This window comes from Hyperolius riggenbachi, chromosome 1 (genome assembly GCF_040937935.1).
Source record: "Hyperolius riggenbachi isolate aHypRig1 chromosome 1, aHypRig1.pri, whole genome shotgun sequence".
In the NCBI taxonomy this organism is placed as follows: Eukaryota; Metazoa; Chordata; class Amphibia; order Anura; family Hyperoliidae; genus Hyperolius; species Hyperolius riggenbachi.
Window position 1 is genome coordinate 408,486,684 of NC_090646.1, and position 18,434 is coordinate 408,505,117.

The 18,434-nt window shown below is 44.2% G+C and overlaps 1 protein-coding gene across 2 annotated transcripts in view; it reads left to right on the forward strand.

Moving 5' to 3' along the window:
- Nucleotides 1-18,434, forward strand: part of GLIS3 (GLIS family zinc finger 3) — a 619,418-nt gene that overhangs the window by 463,419 nt on the left and 137,565 nt on the right. For both annotated transcript variants that reach the window (XM_068271394.1, XM_068271395.1), the window contains exon 7: nucleotides 2,768-2,903. In XM_068271394.1, coding sequence (XP_068127495.1) covers nucleotides 2,768-2,903 — 136 coding nt within the window. The remainder of the gene's footprint in view (nucleotides 1-2,767; nucleotides 2,904-18,434) is intronic.

Sequence of the window (18,434 nt, forward strand, 5' to 3'; positions counted from 1 at the left end):
GTAAACAGAATGCTATATAGTGTGGCTGAGCGAGCGGTGTACTACTATTCCCAGCAGCGACACAATGACTGGGGGGACCCTGGCTAGCGTGGCTGGAGCGCGAACAACCCTGCCTGCCTACCCAAAGCTAAACCCACAGACAAATGGCGGAGATATGACGTGGTTCGGGTATTTATTTACCCGAACCACGTGACAGTTCGGCCAATCAGAGCGCGTTCGGGTCCGAACCACGTGACCCGTTCGGCCAATCACAGCGCTAGCCGAACGTTCGGGGAACGTTCGGCCATGCGCTCTTAGTTTGGCCATGTGGCCGAACGGTTTGGCCTCACACCATCAACGCTCCAGAGGACAGGCCAAGCCACACATGCACAAAAGGCAACAAATGGCGGTAAATGACTGGATTACCGGGAGTCATATCGCTAGTACGGGGGACCTGAGTAGGACAGCGAGGGAAGCCCCGGTGCTCATGTGGCTGGTGGAAGCCCCAGGTAAGTATAAATAGTGGCCAGTGTACCATCTCTGCTACACTTAAAAGCAAACCTGAACTGAAAACTAAAAGTCAAAATAAACATACAAACATCAATCTTACCTCCAGTATAATCCCTGTTTTTATGCAGTGAATTGTGTGGTATATAACATAGTGGGTTAACTTCAGTTTTCATTATTATTAATCAGAGCCTGAAATAGTAGAATTAAGCATGCAGTCTTGCAAAAGGCATAACAACCTAGTATTTTACTGTTTTATCAAATCACTTTTTGCAGTAAAAGTGTAACTTCTGTGTGTAGCTACACTCTATGTCCCACCATGCTAGTGGTTCACCTATATACCATAATAGGATTGGTCATATACTGTATGACTCCTACATGACACTTGTGATCCATTGATATAGTGTGGGTTTTTTACTACTTATATGCCTTGGCTAGTAGTCAATAAATCCATGATCACCTGAGAGACATCATATTTTGTGGTGATCTCAGTCGCATACATAGAAGGAACACTAGCTGTCAGGAACATTTCTATGTCCACACACTCGTGGTTTATTTTAATGCATACCAATAAAGAATATGTTTTAGGATGTCTAAAGGGCATATCCAGTAAGATTGTGTTTGAAGAACATTTAAAAAGAATCTGAGAGCGGCACATAGTGGACACAGAGGCACCTCATCTTCCACCCCTGAATCTGCCTGGTATACTTTAAGTGACAAGTGTAACTACACTAGAACTTTTATTTTCAAAAGAATTTATTGTGGTAATTCTTCAAGATATTACAAAATATAAAATATTCATAGCAGTTACTTGATACCACATTTTACAATTACCGGTAACTATAACAATAACTGGTACTGTAACATCAGCATCATAACAGAAATTGAAAATGTCTCTGGATTGTACGACCTTGTAATACTATATCCAGGGCTGGTTCTAGACTTTTTGCTGCCTGAGGAAAACATGTAAGGATGTGCCCCCTGATTTGGAATGATGACACGGCACCTGAAAATTTACTCTGCTTCATTTAATTTTCTCACATGACATGATGCAGCTCAACACATTAGCACACTGGCTGGCTGTGAGTCTGTGACAAACAAACTGCTCACCCTAAGCCGCTCCATCCCTCCTCAGTCAGGACAGCAGTGCAACCTCCTCCCTTCTGCTGTGCTAGTCAAATGAAACACTGCTGCTCTCCTGCCTCCCCACTCCTCATTCACTGTCAGACTCCTCACACAGCTCAACAAGCTGCTTTCCCCCAATGATGACCTCTTCACCTCACTCTTCTCTCGTTTCTCTTCCTACTTTGATTGCATGCTCTTAGTGTAAACACACAGTACAAACATGCTGCCCCTGTAATCTCTGCGCCTGACGCAAATATTTCACCTTGCTTTATGAGATAACCGGCCCTGACTATATCAGTTAGTATACCATGCTAAATCTCTTGGTTAGAAAACATGAGAAAGGAATACTTTTTACAAACTGTATTTATAGACTGTATAATATGTGATGCTAATTTAAAATTAATTGAAACATTTTCACTGGCAGCAGGTGAGCACTCTCCTGACTTGTACTAGACAAGTAAGAAATGGAGATTGACTATTATAATTTGTCTTTACTGTGAAAATGTGTATTTCCCAATTAAGAAGTTGATAAGGATCAATACAGTGAAGTCCCAGAAAGCACAATGCCGGTGTTTGTTTTGCATAATTTTAAATAAATGAAGTACAGTTATGCTGATTTGGTATTATTCCAACCAGTTCAGAGTAGGCCAGTGTGAAACAGTATGGCGTGCAACTATGACAACCTTAGGTATAGAAATATTTACACACAGCATAACTTTTATCTGATCAATACCATGAGTACTGTGCCGCATTTTGAACTGAAGCCAGATAAGATGAGCCTGGCAGTTCTACAGCTACAAGACTGTTCTATAAAACTATGCAAATCTTTCACAATATGTTTAGTTCCTGGAGTACACATGCAACTAATTTCATGTTGAATACCCATTACAGCTGATAGCACTAAAACGTAAAGCTTAGTAGGTAATCGGAAGCAGACGACCTTAGCTGTGTAAAGAGAAAACATATGGATTTCATAGAAGTACTTAGAAGCATCTTTACCGTGGAAAATAAATTATTGGTAATTACCAGGACTCATGCTAGCCTTTAGTACTGGCCAGGTTGTGTAGTAGTGCTGTGTAGTTGTCACTGTGCTGTACTAACATAAAATACCTGTAGTGCTCTAAATAGAATAACAGGTCATTGTTCTTTCTTGTAGTTACGGCCAAGGTCAGAGCTTGATCAAGAGATCCTTAGTGATTGTCTCACTATTCAACCTCTACAGCCTGCAATATCTCCACAAGATCCTACAGAAAACACACTGGGAAAGTCACCTGGACATGAAATATACCCAGGTATAAAGTAGGATCATTGGTACCATATATGTATTTCATAGGACATTTCACAGAAGTATGAGTATGTTACCTATCCCTTAAACAAATTACATATCTTGACTTTAAACTTTTTGAATATGTATTATTCTCATAGGAGGGATACAGCTGCTTCAGCATCAATGACAATGGCAATTAAATGATCAGAATGCATGATATATGGTGATCAAAAAGACATAGACATTAACAGGTCATTGAACCTCTGTTCATTGTAAAGGGGGTCTTATAGAAAAAAAAAAACGACTTCAAAGGGGATATGCTTTCCTGTGGATTTAAATTGTACTTTTCTCTAGCTAATTTTAATCCCTGGTAAAATGTTCATTACTACCTGGCATAGCAGTAGCAGAATAAAATATTATCTTTTTCATCTCTGCAGAAACTGTTGAATCTGTGCCATCTGTGCAGCCATGTTTCTTCTGGTCAATGGAAAGTACTGCCAATCTGTCCCTGCTTCTGCTTAATGAACAGGGGGACTTATTAACAAACCATGTCATCATTCAGGAAGGGGGTGATGAGAGACAAAGGCTTAGATACTACAAATCAGTTAATATTTATGTTGGGCCAAACTAATATAGTGTTTTGGCTGTTTTAAAGGTGCTTTATTTGGTTGCAGCTTTTCAGATATGGACACCAGCAGCTGAAGAGTATGGAAGGTTAGGCCAAGCCATCTGAGTTTATCGGTTAGGGCTACTGGCTAAAGTTCAGAATCAAAATCATTTTTATTCACCAAATACGACTGGGTCATGCCCGGAATTGGGTTCAGTTAGGTTAGTCACTTAAGTTAGTATTTAGTTGTTAGGTTTAGGAGGTTATAGTTAGACATTAGAAAGTGGATTTTGTGAGGGGAAATTTTTGGCATTAGGAGGGGGATTACATTAGATAGGGAGGATAAGGTTAGGTATCAGGAATGGGTTAGGCAGGGAGTTTATTGTTATGTATTAGGAACTATATTTCATGATAGTGGAATCTGTTAGGGTTAGGCAAGCAGGAGACAGGAAACAGGAGACGTTTGTAGTTATATATTGCTAAAATATCTGCTTGCTTCTTACTGATCTGTAACTTAATGTCACAGATTATGCTGATTATATGTGCACCAGTGGTTGACCTGAAATATAATATCGGTCAAGCACTGCATACGTTTTTCAACCTCTTGGGGTGAATATCAAAGAGAGCTTTCAGTAATAACTCCATCAGAAGCCACTAGTATATCTTGCAAAAACCAGTGGATGGCAAAGATTTAACCCTCCTGGCGGTCTATTAAAAACCGCCAGGGGGCAGCGCAGCCGTTTTTTTGATTTTTTTTTTTTTTTAAATCATGTAGCGAGCCTAGGGCTCGCTACATGATAGCCGCTGCTCAGCGGCATCCCCCCAGCCCCGCCGATCGCCTCCGGCGATAGGCGATCAGGAAATCCCATGGCGACGGGGCGGGATGACGTCACCGACGTCATGGACGTCGTGACGTCTAAGGGAGTCCCGATCCACCCCTTGCCGCTGCCTGGCGCTGATAGGCCAGGCAGCGCAGGGGTCTAGGGGGGTTGCGACGCGGATAGCGGCGATCGAGCGTGGGGCGGCGGCGATCGAAGTGCTGACGCAGCTAGCAAAGTGCTAGCTGCGTTCAGCAAAAAAAAATGACTCAAATCGGCCCAGCAGGGCCTGAGAAAACCTCCTGCGCGGCTTACCCCGAACTACGTTCGGGGTTACCGCCAGGAAGGTTAAAGGAAACCTGAAGTGAATAAAATCATTTAAAATAAACACATAACGTAGCTGCAGATGAATATTTCATACTAACCTCACCTCCAGTTCCTCTCAGAGGCTCACCATTTTCTTCTTACAGTGATCCCTTCCAGTTCTGACAAGATTTTGTCAGAACTGATATATACCAATTGCTGTCAGTTATATATCAGCAGCTGTCAGTTACAACTGAATGTGCACGGTAATGTCCATGTTTCACTGTGGCTCAAGTGGGTGTTTAACAGTGTGCTGACCAGGAAGCTGTTATGGGGTAATTGCCATTTTGAAAATGGAGGACGGAGAATTTCATTGATCGCAGTGGACAAATGGGACACAGGAGAGGAGAAAGGGATTGAGGAGTAAAACTACACAGGAGGTAAGTTTGACCTGTGTATGGTTATTTTGACTTTTTTATTTTCAGTTCAGGTTCTCTTTCAAAATGCAATGGGTACCATCAAAAGCAGCAGATGTGAAACTACCACATAGGGACTAGTGTACTGCTCTACAATATGCTTGGAACAGAAGATGGGTCACCAGTATAGAGAAACAGTAGTTTAGGCAGAGTCCCTGCATCTAAAATGATTCAGCAGGAAACAACTTTGTTCAGGCACTAACACAGGACATGGAGCTAATATTTAAAGTGTGTGCTTTTATGATATCAGAGGCACGCACAAGCATACACAGGTGTGGAAATGTCTTGCATGCCCGTTTCTAGCCCCGTGCGGGGCGTGCCACCGCCCGGGGCGCTGTTGGGAGGGGGGCGCTGTAATGGAGGGGGAAGCACCGTAGCCGCGGGGAGGGCAACCCGACCTCTCCCTCCCTCTCCCGGGCCGCCCTCCGTGCTCCCCCCTCAGATGTATAGTGAGCAGCAGCCAGGGAGGGAGCGCTGTATACAACATACCTCCCTGGCTCCAAGCGCTGCTCTCTCGCCGCCGGTCTTCTTCTCTCTGCATACATGCTTATACACACGCTGCTTCCTGTTTAGCCGGAAGCAGCGTATGTATACGCGTGTAGGCAGATGGGAGAAGACCGGCGACGAGAGAGCAGCGCTTGGAGCCAGGGAGGTATGTTGTATACAGCGCTCCCTCCCTGGCTGCTGCTCACTATACATCTGAGGGAGAGGTCGGGTTGCCCTCCCCGCAGCTACGGTACTTCCCCCCTCCATTATGGGGGACAGCTACCTATCTAACCTATCCTGGGGGGCACCTACCTAATCTAACCTACGCTGGGGGCAGCTACCTATCTAACCTATCCTGGGGGGCACCTACCTAATCTAACCTACGCTGGGGGGCAGCTACCTATCTAACCTATCCTGGGGGGCACCTACCTAATCTAATCTACGCTGGGGGGCACCTACCTAATCTAACCTACACTGGGGGGCAGCTACATATCTAACCTATCCTGGGGGGCACCTACCTAATCTAACCTACGCTGGGGGGCAGCTACCTATCTAACCTATCCTGGGGGGCACCTACCTAATCTAACCTACGCTGGGGGGCAGCTACCTATTTAACCTATCCTGGGGGGCACCTACCTAATCTAACCTACACTGGGGGGCAGCTACCTATCTAACCTATCCTGGGGGGCACCTACCTAATCTAACCTACGCTGGGGGGCAGCTACCTATCTAACCTATCCTGGGGGGCACCTACCTAATTTAACCTACGCTGGGGGGCAGCTACCTAATCTAACCTACACTGGGGTGCAGCTACCTATCTAACCTATACTGGGGGGCACCTACCTAATCTAACCTACACTGGGGGGCAGCTACCTATCTAACCAACACTGGGGGGCAGCTACCTATCCTGGGGGGCACCTACCTAATCTAACCTACGCTGGGGGGCAGCTACCTAATCTAACCTATACTGGGGGGCACTTACCTAATCTAACCTACACTGGGGGGCAACTACCTATCTAACCTATACTGGGGGGCACCTACCTAATCTAACCTACACTGGGGGGCAGCTACCTATCTAATCTACACTGGGGGTCAGCTACCTATCTAACCTATACTGGGGGGCACCTACCTAATCTAACCTATGCTGGGGGGCAGCTACCTATCTAACCTATACTGGGGGGCACCTGTCTAATCTAGCCTATACTGGAAGGGGGGGAGCAGCTACCTAATCTAACCTATACTGGGGGGCACCTACCTATCTAATGTATACTGAGGGGAACCTACCTATCTAACCTATACTGGGGGGCAGCTACCTATCTAACCTATACTGGGGGGGGGGGGCAGCTACTTATCTAACCTATACTGGGGGCACTTATCTAACCTGTATTGGGGGCACCTACCTACCTAGCTAGCCTATACAGGTGACAACTATACTGGCTACCTATATTGCAGACACCTACCTAAATGACCTATACTGGGGGCACCTACCTATCTAACCTATGCTGGGAGCAACTATTCTGGCTACCTATATTAGAGGCACCCACCTAGCTAACCTGTACTGGGGCACCTACCTATCTAACTTATACCGGGGGCGCCTGCCTATCTAACCTATACTGGGGGCAACTATACTGGCTACCTATACTGCAGGCACCTACCTGGCTAACCTATAGCGGGGGCAACTATACTGGCTCACCTATGCCTGGCTACCTATACTGGGGTACCTATTCTTGGCTACCTATACTGGGGGGACCTATACTAAGTGAAACTAGACCTGGCTAACCTATACTGCGGGCACCCATACCTTGCTCCGGGGGGGGGCGCAATTTTTACACCCTCGCCCTGGGTGCATTTTAGCCTAGAAACTGCACTGATGTCTTGCAGTGTGGAATCCAAGAAAAATAACGTTATTGTATACCAAATGAAAGGAAATGTAATAAGGTAGATTTCAAATCTGACATAAAAATGATTTGAAATCTACCTTATTACATTATGATATCAGAGGCACACACAAGCATACACAGGTGTGGAAATGTCTTGCAGTGTGGAATCCAAGAAAAATAACGTTATTGTATACCAAATGAAAGGAAATGTAATAAGGTAGATTTCAAATCTGACATAAAAATGAATTACTTAATTTAATGTTAATAAACATTCTAACATCCAATTGTTTTCAGTAAGACATGCATGAAATTTCAATAACTAGAAACAGAAAATAAATTACACGGTTTTGCACAGATGTAGTGTCACATTATACATGTCAACACTTAATTTAATGACCATTATTTTTAATAATTAGCTAACACCTTTAAGGCATTGTGTGGGCTAGAATTTTCACTCAGAAAGTCAACAGAAGATACATGATGCCATTATGTATTAAACTAATCATTAAGTTTTGTTTATTCCTTGGCAGTTTCTTTAATTTTTCTTCACAGAGTTTCTGCCACTAATTCTTAGTCGAGGTCCACCATGATATTATGTGAATAGAGAGCGGAAACATTTCTCTTTTCTATGCAAAATAAATGGTGGGGATAACGTTTTTTTTATCATAGACCTTTCTAAATTTTATTGTAGGTTAATATTGCCTATGAGCTAAGCCTAGTACACATGCATGAGGCATGTAGTCCAGCACGCTAGCAACATACTCTGTTGCTATGCAACATATTCTGTTGCTATGCAGGAGGGTGGAGGGCCAATGGAGTGGCACGGAAGTGATGTCAAGTGGCAGGGTGAGTGAAGAGGACAGTGCCTTCGGCCATCGCTTGGCTAAATAGATCCAGCAGGTGGATCACCGTCCTTGTGGCTGAGGAGGGTCTGGTGCTGCTGTACAAATGCTAGATTCTCTGAGTGAAATCAGAACAGGGAATACTGATTGTTCTCTGCTTTGCTCCATTCGATTTTTGATCAGATGTGTACTAAAATTGATTAGAACCTTGCCCTTTGCCATTAAAGGTGCCCATACATCTAGCGATGTATGGGCAGATTCGACCAAGAGACAAATCTTTCTCTTATCGAATCTGGTAAGAGAGCGATCTGTTAGCTGCCCATACACCACAGGCCAATTCCGATTAATTTCAGTATGAAATCTCTCAGGGATTGGCCTTGTGCGCCTGTGCCTTGCCTCCCTAATGTATGTCCCCCGTGCCTTATGTAAGTGTATACATTACCTCTCCGCTTGCCTCCACTTGTCCCCCGCTGGCTTCTGGGATTCCGCCTCTGCATACACACGCGCCCCACGTGGTTTACTAGTAAGGGAGCGTGTATGTGACATCACACGCATGCCCTTACTAGGAAACCACATGGGGCGTGTGTATATGCAGAGACTGAATCCCGGAAGCCAGCGGGGGACAAGCAGAGGCCGCAGAGAGGTAATGTATGCATTTACACCGACCACGGGGGGACAGCGTCAGGGGTGTCGTCACGCTTGTCGATAGTTGGGAAATTGCACGCTGTACTGCTGGGCACCCGATCGAGAAACATCTTGCAGCATACGCGATCGAGGATGCGACCAATTTTCATCCCGAAATTGGTCACATTGTCAGTCGTGCATGCACTTTTCGGCACCAATCTTTATCCAATTTGATTATAATAATCAAATTGGATGGTCGATTGGCCGCCAAGTCGCCTGGTGTATGAGCACCTTAATAGTTTTGTGCAATTTTTTGTAATACAAAGCTGTGCAGCAGTCAGTCTCTCATTGCTCAATTCTTCGATAAGAAGATCAATGTAAATTTTTCTGTGAATAAAAAAAATGAAAAGTAGGAACTTTGTTTTTAATAGAGTTTTTTTAATTCAATGTTTCCATCAAACCTATCAAAACCCATATAGTCTATGCCCACTTCTGGTTCCAGAGCATTTAATTACACAGCCAATAACATGATAAGCATTGTTTAATTATCATTATGGACATTATATGGTAACTGGACTTTACACTTGCTAAATGTGTTAAAGGGAACCTGAAGCAAGTAAAATTATTTAAAATAAACACATGACGTAGCTACAAATGAATTTTACATACTAACCTCACCATCAGTTCCTCTTAGAAACTCACCATTTTCTTCTTACAGCAATCCCTTCCAGTTCTGACAAGATTTTGTCAGAACTGAACTATACCAGTTGCTGTCAGTTATAAATCAGCAGCTGTCAGTTACAACTGAATGTGCAAGGTAATGTCCATGTTTCCCTATGGCTCAAGTGGGTGATATTACAGTTTAACAGTGTGCTGACCAGGAAGCTGTTATGGGGATAAAGGCAATTTTTTAAATGGAGGACAGAGAATTCCATTGCTCACAGTGCACAAATGGGATGCAGGAGAGGAGAAAGAGATTGAGGAGTAGACTACACAGGAGGCAAGTATGATTTGTGTATGGTTATTTTGACTTTTTATTTTCAGTTCAGGTTCTCTTTAAGTTTTGGCAGTTTAGTGGTATCAGATCAACAACAGATAACTTCTTAGGTGGTAATATATTTTTATACTGATGCATATTTGCAAGAGACTGAAGAGAGGCAACCATGGCCTTCTAGGAGGCTGAGGTTATTCCTACACGTAGTATTACTTATTCAGTCAAAGAAATGGCACAAATGGCATAAGTTAGCAAGTCATAATGAATATGGTGGGGTGTGCTGAAAAAGTGAACATTTATGCATAGTACATTCTAGACAGTTAGTTCCTATTGTCTACATTCACTGCTTGTATATATCTGGCTGTGTATCACTACACATTGCCTGGGGCAGTCCTGTGTCCACCATAGCATACATGATTGTTGCTGGGTAATGCATTCTATATATATATTGCTCTCTGCCTTATTAAATAAGAGTCAGGATGCCTAAAATTAACATGATTTAAGATAAATCTTGTAGAAAACATTCCCTAATTAAAACCACTAATTCTGTGACATAAGTACACAATTGTTTGCAAATGTTGCCTTATAAAAACAATCTCTATGTTTAAAAGCTTATGTTATTTACATCACAGAATGAATGTTATCTTAAGAAAAAAAAGGAAGACCAGTGCCAGTTTCCAACTTTATGTTGGGAAACTGCATTTGACGGACTTTGTTTCAAGGAACAGGTTTAACCAATTGTAACCATGTGTTTGAAAATTGGAATCGTGTACACTGTAGTGGAAATGGATGAAGGGTAAGGATGGGGCCCACATTTGCTGCAGAGAAGCAGAGGTTCTCTTAGCAGCTCCTGGGCAGTTACTCAGTTAGTCATGTTATGTGGACAGCTTGCATTCAACAGAGGCCATGTGCTGTATATTTGTTTTGTAATCAGAGACACAAACGTAGACAAAGGTTTCATTTATTAAGAACTTTCGCCCCGCAGGAAAACTATAAATCATCCAAGAGAAAGAAAATTTCTGCTCAGGAATGATCTGGAATTCCTAAATATATTTCAAGTTATAGAACAGCATACTATGGAGCAATTTATCTAGATACAAGGTGGTAATAAATGGTTAACAGTGGTTAATGTTCTTCATCTGTTAAGGTGCCCATAGACCTAATGATTATGGGCAGATTTGAGAAAGAGACAAAATTATCTCTATTCGAATCTGATTAGAGATAAATTTGTCTTTTTGTCGATTCTGCCCATATACTACAGCCCGATTCCCGTCCGATTTTTAGCATGAAATCTTCAGTCTGCATCGCCGCAGACTGTTGGATTGACGTCTTATCAGTCTTATCAGTTGTGTGAACAATGGCAAGCAACTTTTTTTTGGTTGTTCAATGTGTTTTACAAAAAAAGTTGTTTGATAATTGTGCTGCATAAAAGACAGCTGTTGAGCGTGGGTATGGGACTTAAAGCGGAATGAAACCCAGCATTTCTTCTTTGCTCTAATAGACACACAGACACAGAACATTTATATCGCGCTTTTCTCCTGGTGGACTCAAAAACACCAGAGCTGCAGCCACTAGGACGCACTCTATACGCAGACGTAGTGTTAGGGAGACTTGCCCAAGGTCTCCTACTGAATAGGTGCTGGCTTATTGAACAGGCGGAACTGATATTCGAACCCTGGTTTCCTGTGTCAGAGGCAGAGCTCTTAACCATTACACTAACCACACCGCTAATAGATTATTTACAGCATATTATATACAATAGGCATTTTTTTAACTAGAACAGCATTCAAAGGGTTACACACAGGACTTAAAAGTTCAGTGCAGAGAAATCGGGACGCATCCGAAGTTGTAGATTATGTTATCTTGTGTTTAATTGTATCAAGTGAGGAATGTAAATAAACACTTCTCCTACACTGCCAGGTCCCCTGAACAAAGTCAGACAATTTAGAAAGCATTTCTGCTTGTTAGAACATGAATAAAGCAGTTATAAATAAAATGCAAAGTCAAATTTCAGAGCAAAAAAAGTGTACTTTGGGAACGTATAATCTCTAAATGAATACTAATACTTACGCACAAAAGCAAATATGATAACCGTATGGCATATAAAAAGTAGGAAAACATGTTTTTATTGAATATTATGTCAGGGTTTTATACCGCTTTAAAGAGAAACTCCAACCTAGAATTGAACTTTATCCCAATCAGTAGCTGATACCCCCTTTTACATGAGAAATATAATGCTTTTCACAAACAGACCATCAGGGGGCGCTGTATGACTGATTTTGTGCTGAAACCCCTCCCACAAGAAGCTCTGAGGACCGCGGTACTCTGGGCAAACTGCCACAATATAACAATGTTCACAGACAGGAAATAGCTGTTTACAGCTGTCTCTAACAGCCAAAACAGCCAGTAGCAGCTACATAACCTGCCCACAGTAAAAATGTCACCATATAATAAATATCAGAATGTAAATCGGGGAGAGGAAAGATTTTACAATGTGCAAACACTGACTAAATCATTTATACATAATTATGGTAAAAATGAAGCACTTTTTTTACTACATTATTTTCACTGGAGTTCCTCTTTAAGACCTTTGATTGGGCTCCAGATCATGCCATTATGCCTACTGGCTTACAAAGATGCTTGCTGTGAGCTTTGCATTAGCTGGGACTACAGGCAGCTGCACCAAACTTCTTTTCCCCTAGCTCTGAAATTCAAGAACCAGGCTTTTCAAAAATCTTTGGTGAACAAGCTGAACACTTCAATTTGATGTCCTAAAGTTGATATACTAGAGTATCAAAGCTGCAATTGCGACAACAAGTTGGATCTGTAAAAGCCATATTATCTCACAGACCACATAACCAGGATAGACACGGATGCTGTTACAGGTCTGTTCTCTCCTCGGTACCTGATAGCATGTGCATGCCTATGTTGAAAGGAGTGGGACAACCATCAATAAACATGTTTTCTAAACTCCTATGGGAATAGCTTGTCTTGGTGTTCCTAAGTACTACTGTAAATGTTTTCTTGCTTATCTCTTCCTTTAATGTTATCAAAGTGTCTCACTGACACCGACTGTTGGTGGATGGGTGTCAGACCAGTGAATCATACGGGGAAGGGGAGAATACATCTCCTTACATCTGTTAACCCTGTGTGTACTGTCTAGGTTTTGCAGACAACAGGTCTTAGCTGCATGTTTTCTTTCTGAATAAACTGTCCTGATAACATGTGTGGCTTTCAGGGAGAGCAGATGTGCTGAAATTTTGGCACCTAGGCTGCAAACTGAATTCCCTAAGGCACGTTATTGACCTGATGAAGTGGGCAGGGAAAAATGTGGGCCTGAAAAATGTGTTGTCTTTGAATAAACCTTTCCTGATCGAAAACCTTGTTTTTTTGGGTTGGTTCATCTGGAGAGGTAAGATACCTCATGTATTTATTTATGTCTTTATAACGGATACTCTGAGAGATATTTATTTTCTTCATTGCCCACTACACCTCCTTTGAAGGTGTCATTCTCACTATTGTGGAGCCATCCACAGCTAGTAAGGACCCCAGTAGAGTTACCACTAGTGTTGGGCGAACATCTAGATGTTCGGGTTCGGGCCGAACAGGCCGAACATGGCCGCGATGTTCGGGTGTTCGACCCGAACTCCGAACATAATGGAAGTCAATGGGGACCCGAACTTTTGTGCTTTGTAAAGCCTCCTTATATGCTACATACCCCAAATTTACAGGGTATGTGCACCTTGGGAGTGGGTACAAGAGGAAAAAAAATTTTAGCAAAAAGAGCTTATAGTTTTTGAGAAAATCGATTTTAAAGTTTCAAAGGGAAAACTGTCTTTTAAATGCGGGAAATGTCTGTTTTCTTTGCACAGGTAACATGCTTTTTGTCGGCATGCAGTCATAAATGTAATACATATAAGAGGTTCCAGGAAAAGGGACCGGTAATGCTAACCCAGCAGCAGCACACGTGATGGAACAGGAGGAGGGTGGCGCAGGAGGAGAAGGCCACGCTTTGAGACACAACAACCCAGGCCTTGCATGAGGACAAGAAGCGTGCGGATAGCATGCTTTGTACCACCATGCAGTCATAAATGTAATAAAGATAAGTGGTTCAATAAACAGGGACCACGCGGCAACGCTAACCCAGCAGCAGCACACGTGATGGAACAGGAGGAGGCGCAGGAGGAGAAGGCCACGCTTTGTGAGACACAACAACCCAGGCCTTGCATGAGGACAAAAAGCGTGCGGATAGCATGCTTTGTACCGCCATGTAGTCATAAATGTAATAAAGATAAGAGGTTCAATAAACAGGGACCACGCGGCAACGCTAACCCAGCAGCAGCAGCAGCAGCAGCACACGTGATGGAACAGGAGGAGGCGCAGGAGGAGAAGGCCACGCTTTGTGAGACACAACAACCCAGGCCTTGCATGAGGACAAAAAGCGTGCGGATAGCATGCTTTGTACCGCCATGTAGTCATAAATGTAATAAAGATAAGAGGTTCAATAAACAGGGACCACGCGGCAACGGTAACCCAGCAGCAGCAGCAGCACACGTGATGGAACAGGAGGAGGCGCAGGAGGAGAAGGCCACGCTTTGTGAGACACAACAACCCAGGCCTTGCATGAGGACAAAAAGCGTGCGGATATAGCAGCAATGCTTTTTGCCGCCATGCAGTCATAAATGTAATACAGATGAGAGGTTCAATAAACAGGGACCGGAAACGCTAAACCATCCCAGATGTTCATCGGTCATGTTACTTGGTTGGGGTCCAGGAGTGTTGCGTAGTCGTTTCCAATCCAGGATTGATTCATTTTAATTTGAGTCAGACGGTCTGCATTTTCTGTGGAGAGGCGGATACGCCGATCTGTGATGATGCCTCCGGCAGCACTGAAACAGCGTTCCGACATAACGCTGGCTGCCGGGCAAGCCAGCACCTCTATTGCGTACATTGCCAGTTCGTGCCAGGTGTCTAGCTTCATGCCCGGTTTCAGGTCCAGCGGTGCCAGCCACAAATCCGTCTGTTCCTTTATTCCCCTCCAAATTTCCTCCCCTGTGTGCTGCTTATCCCCAAGGCAGATCAGCTTCAGCAACGCTTGCTGACGCATGCCAACAGCTGTGCTGCACTGCTTCCACGATCCTACTGCTGCTGGTGCTGGGTTAGCATTTCCGGATGAGGTACAGCTTTGAGATGCGTTGGAGGAGAAGGAGTCAGAGAGGTAGGTGCTGCTGTTGTTATCCAGCTGTTTGCGGCGTGGGCAACACCCGCGCCGTAGCAGGTGAGGAATCGCTGCCAGGCTCCACAAGGTTCACCCAGTGCGCGGTAAGGGAGATGTATCGACCCTGGCCGAACGCACTCGTCCAGGTGTCAGTGGTGAGGTGAACCTTGCAGGCAACGGCATTCTTCAAGCTTCGGGTTATTTAGCTGACCACGTGCTCATGCAACTCAGGCACTGCAGAGCGCGCAAAGTGGTAGCGGCTGGGAACCACGTAACGTGGGATGGCCACTGACATCATGCCCTTGAAGCTGTTTGTCTCCACCACTCGATATGGCAGCATTTCGCAGGCCAGAAGCTTGGCTATGCTGGCTGGCTGTTACTGCCACGGCCCGGGGGTCATTTGCTGGCAATTTCCTCTTGTGCTCAAACATCTCAGAAACAGACAACTCAACCGTAGCGCTGCACACCGAAGGGCTGTTGGTTGTTGTGTTTGATGAACACTGGGAGACCTCAAGAGCACTAGTCCGGAAAGTGACAGTGTCAGCATCGTCTGATGTTTGTGAATGTTGTGAACCACGCAATGGCTGGGCTACTGCTGCTGCTGAGGCGGGTCTGGTGGTGAGTCTGGTGAACCCAAGGGAGGCAGTGTTGCTGGTGGTACCCTGTCCTGCCGCGTTTGCCCACAGAGTGGGATGTTTGGATAGAATGTGGCGGCTCATGCTGGTGGTGGAGAGGTTGTTAATACTTTTCCCCCTGCTCAGGCGGGTCTTGCACACCTTGCAAATCGCCATGGTAACATCCTCAGTGCAGTCTTCAAAGAAAGCCCAGACTTTAACTGGCTGAGGACTCGGACCTCGTGCGTGATGTGCTGGTGCTGCTTAACCCACTGCTGGACGCTTGAGAGGTCATCCAAGTAATTATCTGGTCCTGTTCTTTTGGATCTGTGAGGGTTGTTGTCCTGGACAACATGGGCAGTATTGAGTGGGTTTTCTTGGGTGCTCCCCTGTGGCCTGTACGTGAACCGTCAGGGGAAACACCTCTTCCCTTGCCCCTCCCTCTTTCACCGGATTTCTTCCTCATTTCACTTATCCTTAAAGTACACGCTGACTGGCAGCAGTACAGTGGCAGTACAGAAATGCTATACAGTGGTGGGTGAGCGGTGTACCACTATTGTCAGCAGTGACACAGAGCACAATGCTATACAGTGGCGGGTGAGCGGTGTACTACTGTTCCCAGCAGACACAGAGTGGAAGTAAACACAATGCTATATAGTGTGGCTGAACGAGCGGTGTACTACTGTTCCCAGCAGACACAGAACAGTACACAGAATGCTATATAGTGTGGCTGAACGAGCGGTGTACCACTATTCCAAGCAGACACAGAACAGTGAACAGAATGCTATATAGTGTGGCTGAGCGAGCGGTGTACCACTATTCCCAGCAGACACAGAGTGGCAGTAAACAGAATGCTATATAGTGTGGCTGAGCGAGGTACACAGAGTGGCAGTAAACAGAATGCTATATAGTGTGGCTGTGCAAGCGGTGTACTACTATTCCCAGCAGACACAGAGTGGCAGTAAACAGAATGCTATATAGTGTGGCTGAGCGAGGTACACAGAGTGGCAGTAAACAGAATGCTGAGCGAGCGGTGTACTACTATTCCCAGCAGCGACACACAATGACTGGGGGGGACCCTGGCTAGCGTGGCTGGAGCGCGAACTACCCTGCCTGCCTACCCAAAGCTAAACCCACAGACAAATGGCGGAGATATGACGTGGTTCGGGTATTTATTTACCCGAACCACGTGACAGTTCGGCCAATCAGAGCGCGTTCGGGTCCGAACCACGTGACCCGTTCGGCCAATCACAGCGCTAGCCGAACGTTCGGGGAACGTTCGGCCATGCGCTCTTAGTTCGGCCATATGGCCGAACGGTTTGGCCGAGCACCGTCAGGTGTTCGGCCGAACTCGAACATCACCCGAACAGGGTGATGTTCTGCAGAACCCGAACAGTGGCGAACACTGTTCGCCCAACACTAGTTACCACCCGGTTCCGGCAGGACCTGGAGTACCCACCTTCGTAAGTATAACTTCTTTTGTAATACTGAGCTAAGTTTATCCTACAGTACTGTACCATTTGGCTACTGGTCTCGTCTTTGTTACACAGGCTACGGTGCTTCCCCCACAGTGACCATCTCAACTGCAAAGTTTCATAAAGCTCACATCAATCAGAAGTAAGCTGTTTAAAAGAAACACAGACAGCAGTATAAAACGCAAAAAGCCTAACAGTTCATAATCCTTTCCCTACTCTCCAAAACTAAAGTTAAAACTGAAAAAAAAAACAATTACAGTAAAGTTGGACTTGAAGTAAATCATAATATACTTAGTGTTTCAATGACACTTCCCTTACTCAGAAAATTGTGTTTGAGAAATGATTTTGAAATGAAAAAGATGTGACTTTACCATGGAGAATAGAAAGTTAGTTCAGACTGATGCACAATCATTTATGGCTCTTGCCAAATGTAGTTTCACCTCTATAATTTTTTCTTTAAATAAATTATGCCCCAAAGGATGAAAACATACATATTAAAAAAGTAACTGTTATGAGCACAACATTTCGTAAGCAAAGTATCTGAATGTAAGGTTTTATTGGCAGAATGACAGCCACTCCATTTGCTTTTAACAAACCCGACATTTGAAACTCTTGTTAACGTATGAAATATCATTCTCAGTTTTTAAAGAATACACCACCAGGTCAAACACTGCTACGCTGGACTGGCGTTAACTGTATGATGACGCCTCAGTTTTCCGGAGGGGCTGTTAGTATCTAATAAACTAAGTGCTTACATATAAATTAGACTATGTAACAGTTGGTTTTTCATTAATATTTTAAACACGTTGTTAATCAGTTTCCACCATGTGTGCAAATGGAAATGAGAAAAAAGACACAATGGGGATGAATTACTAATGCATTATAATGCAAAAACTGCAATTTTTACAAAGCAGAAGACAGCCATGTGCATGCATAGCATGCCACTGGTGATGGATGTACTAAGGTGCAATTCCTCACTTCATAATTAGGGTTTATATTTCATAAGCGTTTTTATCACTTCCACGTCCTAAAAGGTTTTTGTTCTTAGCATGCTAATGGCATAGAACTGACGTTCTCTAACTATTTATGCATAGGGCTAGTTCGGGATTCTTGAGACAGCTGGATGGCTAATGCCAACCCACCATTTGATATTTGTGCCCTGAGGCTCCTGCATTATACAGCAGGGGCGTTAATAGCCCCAAAGATCAGTGGCACGTGC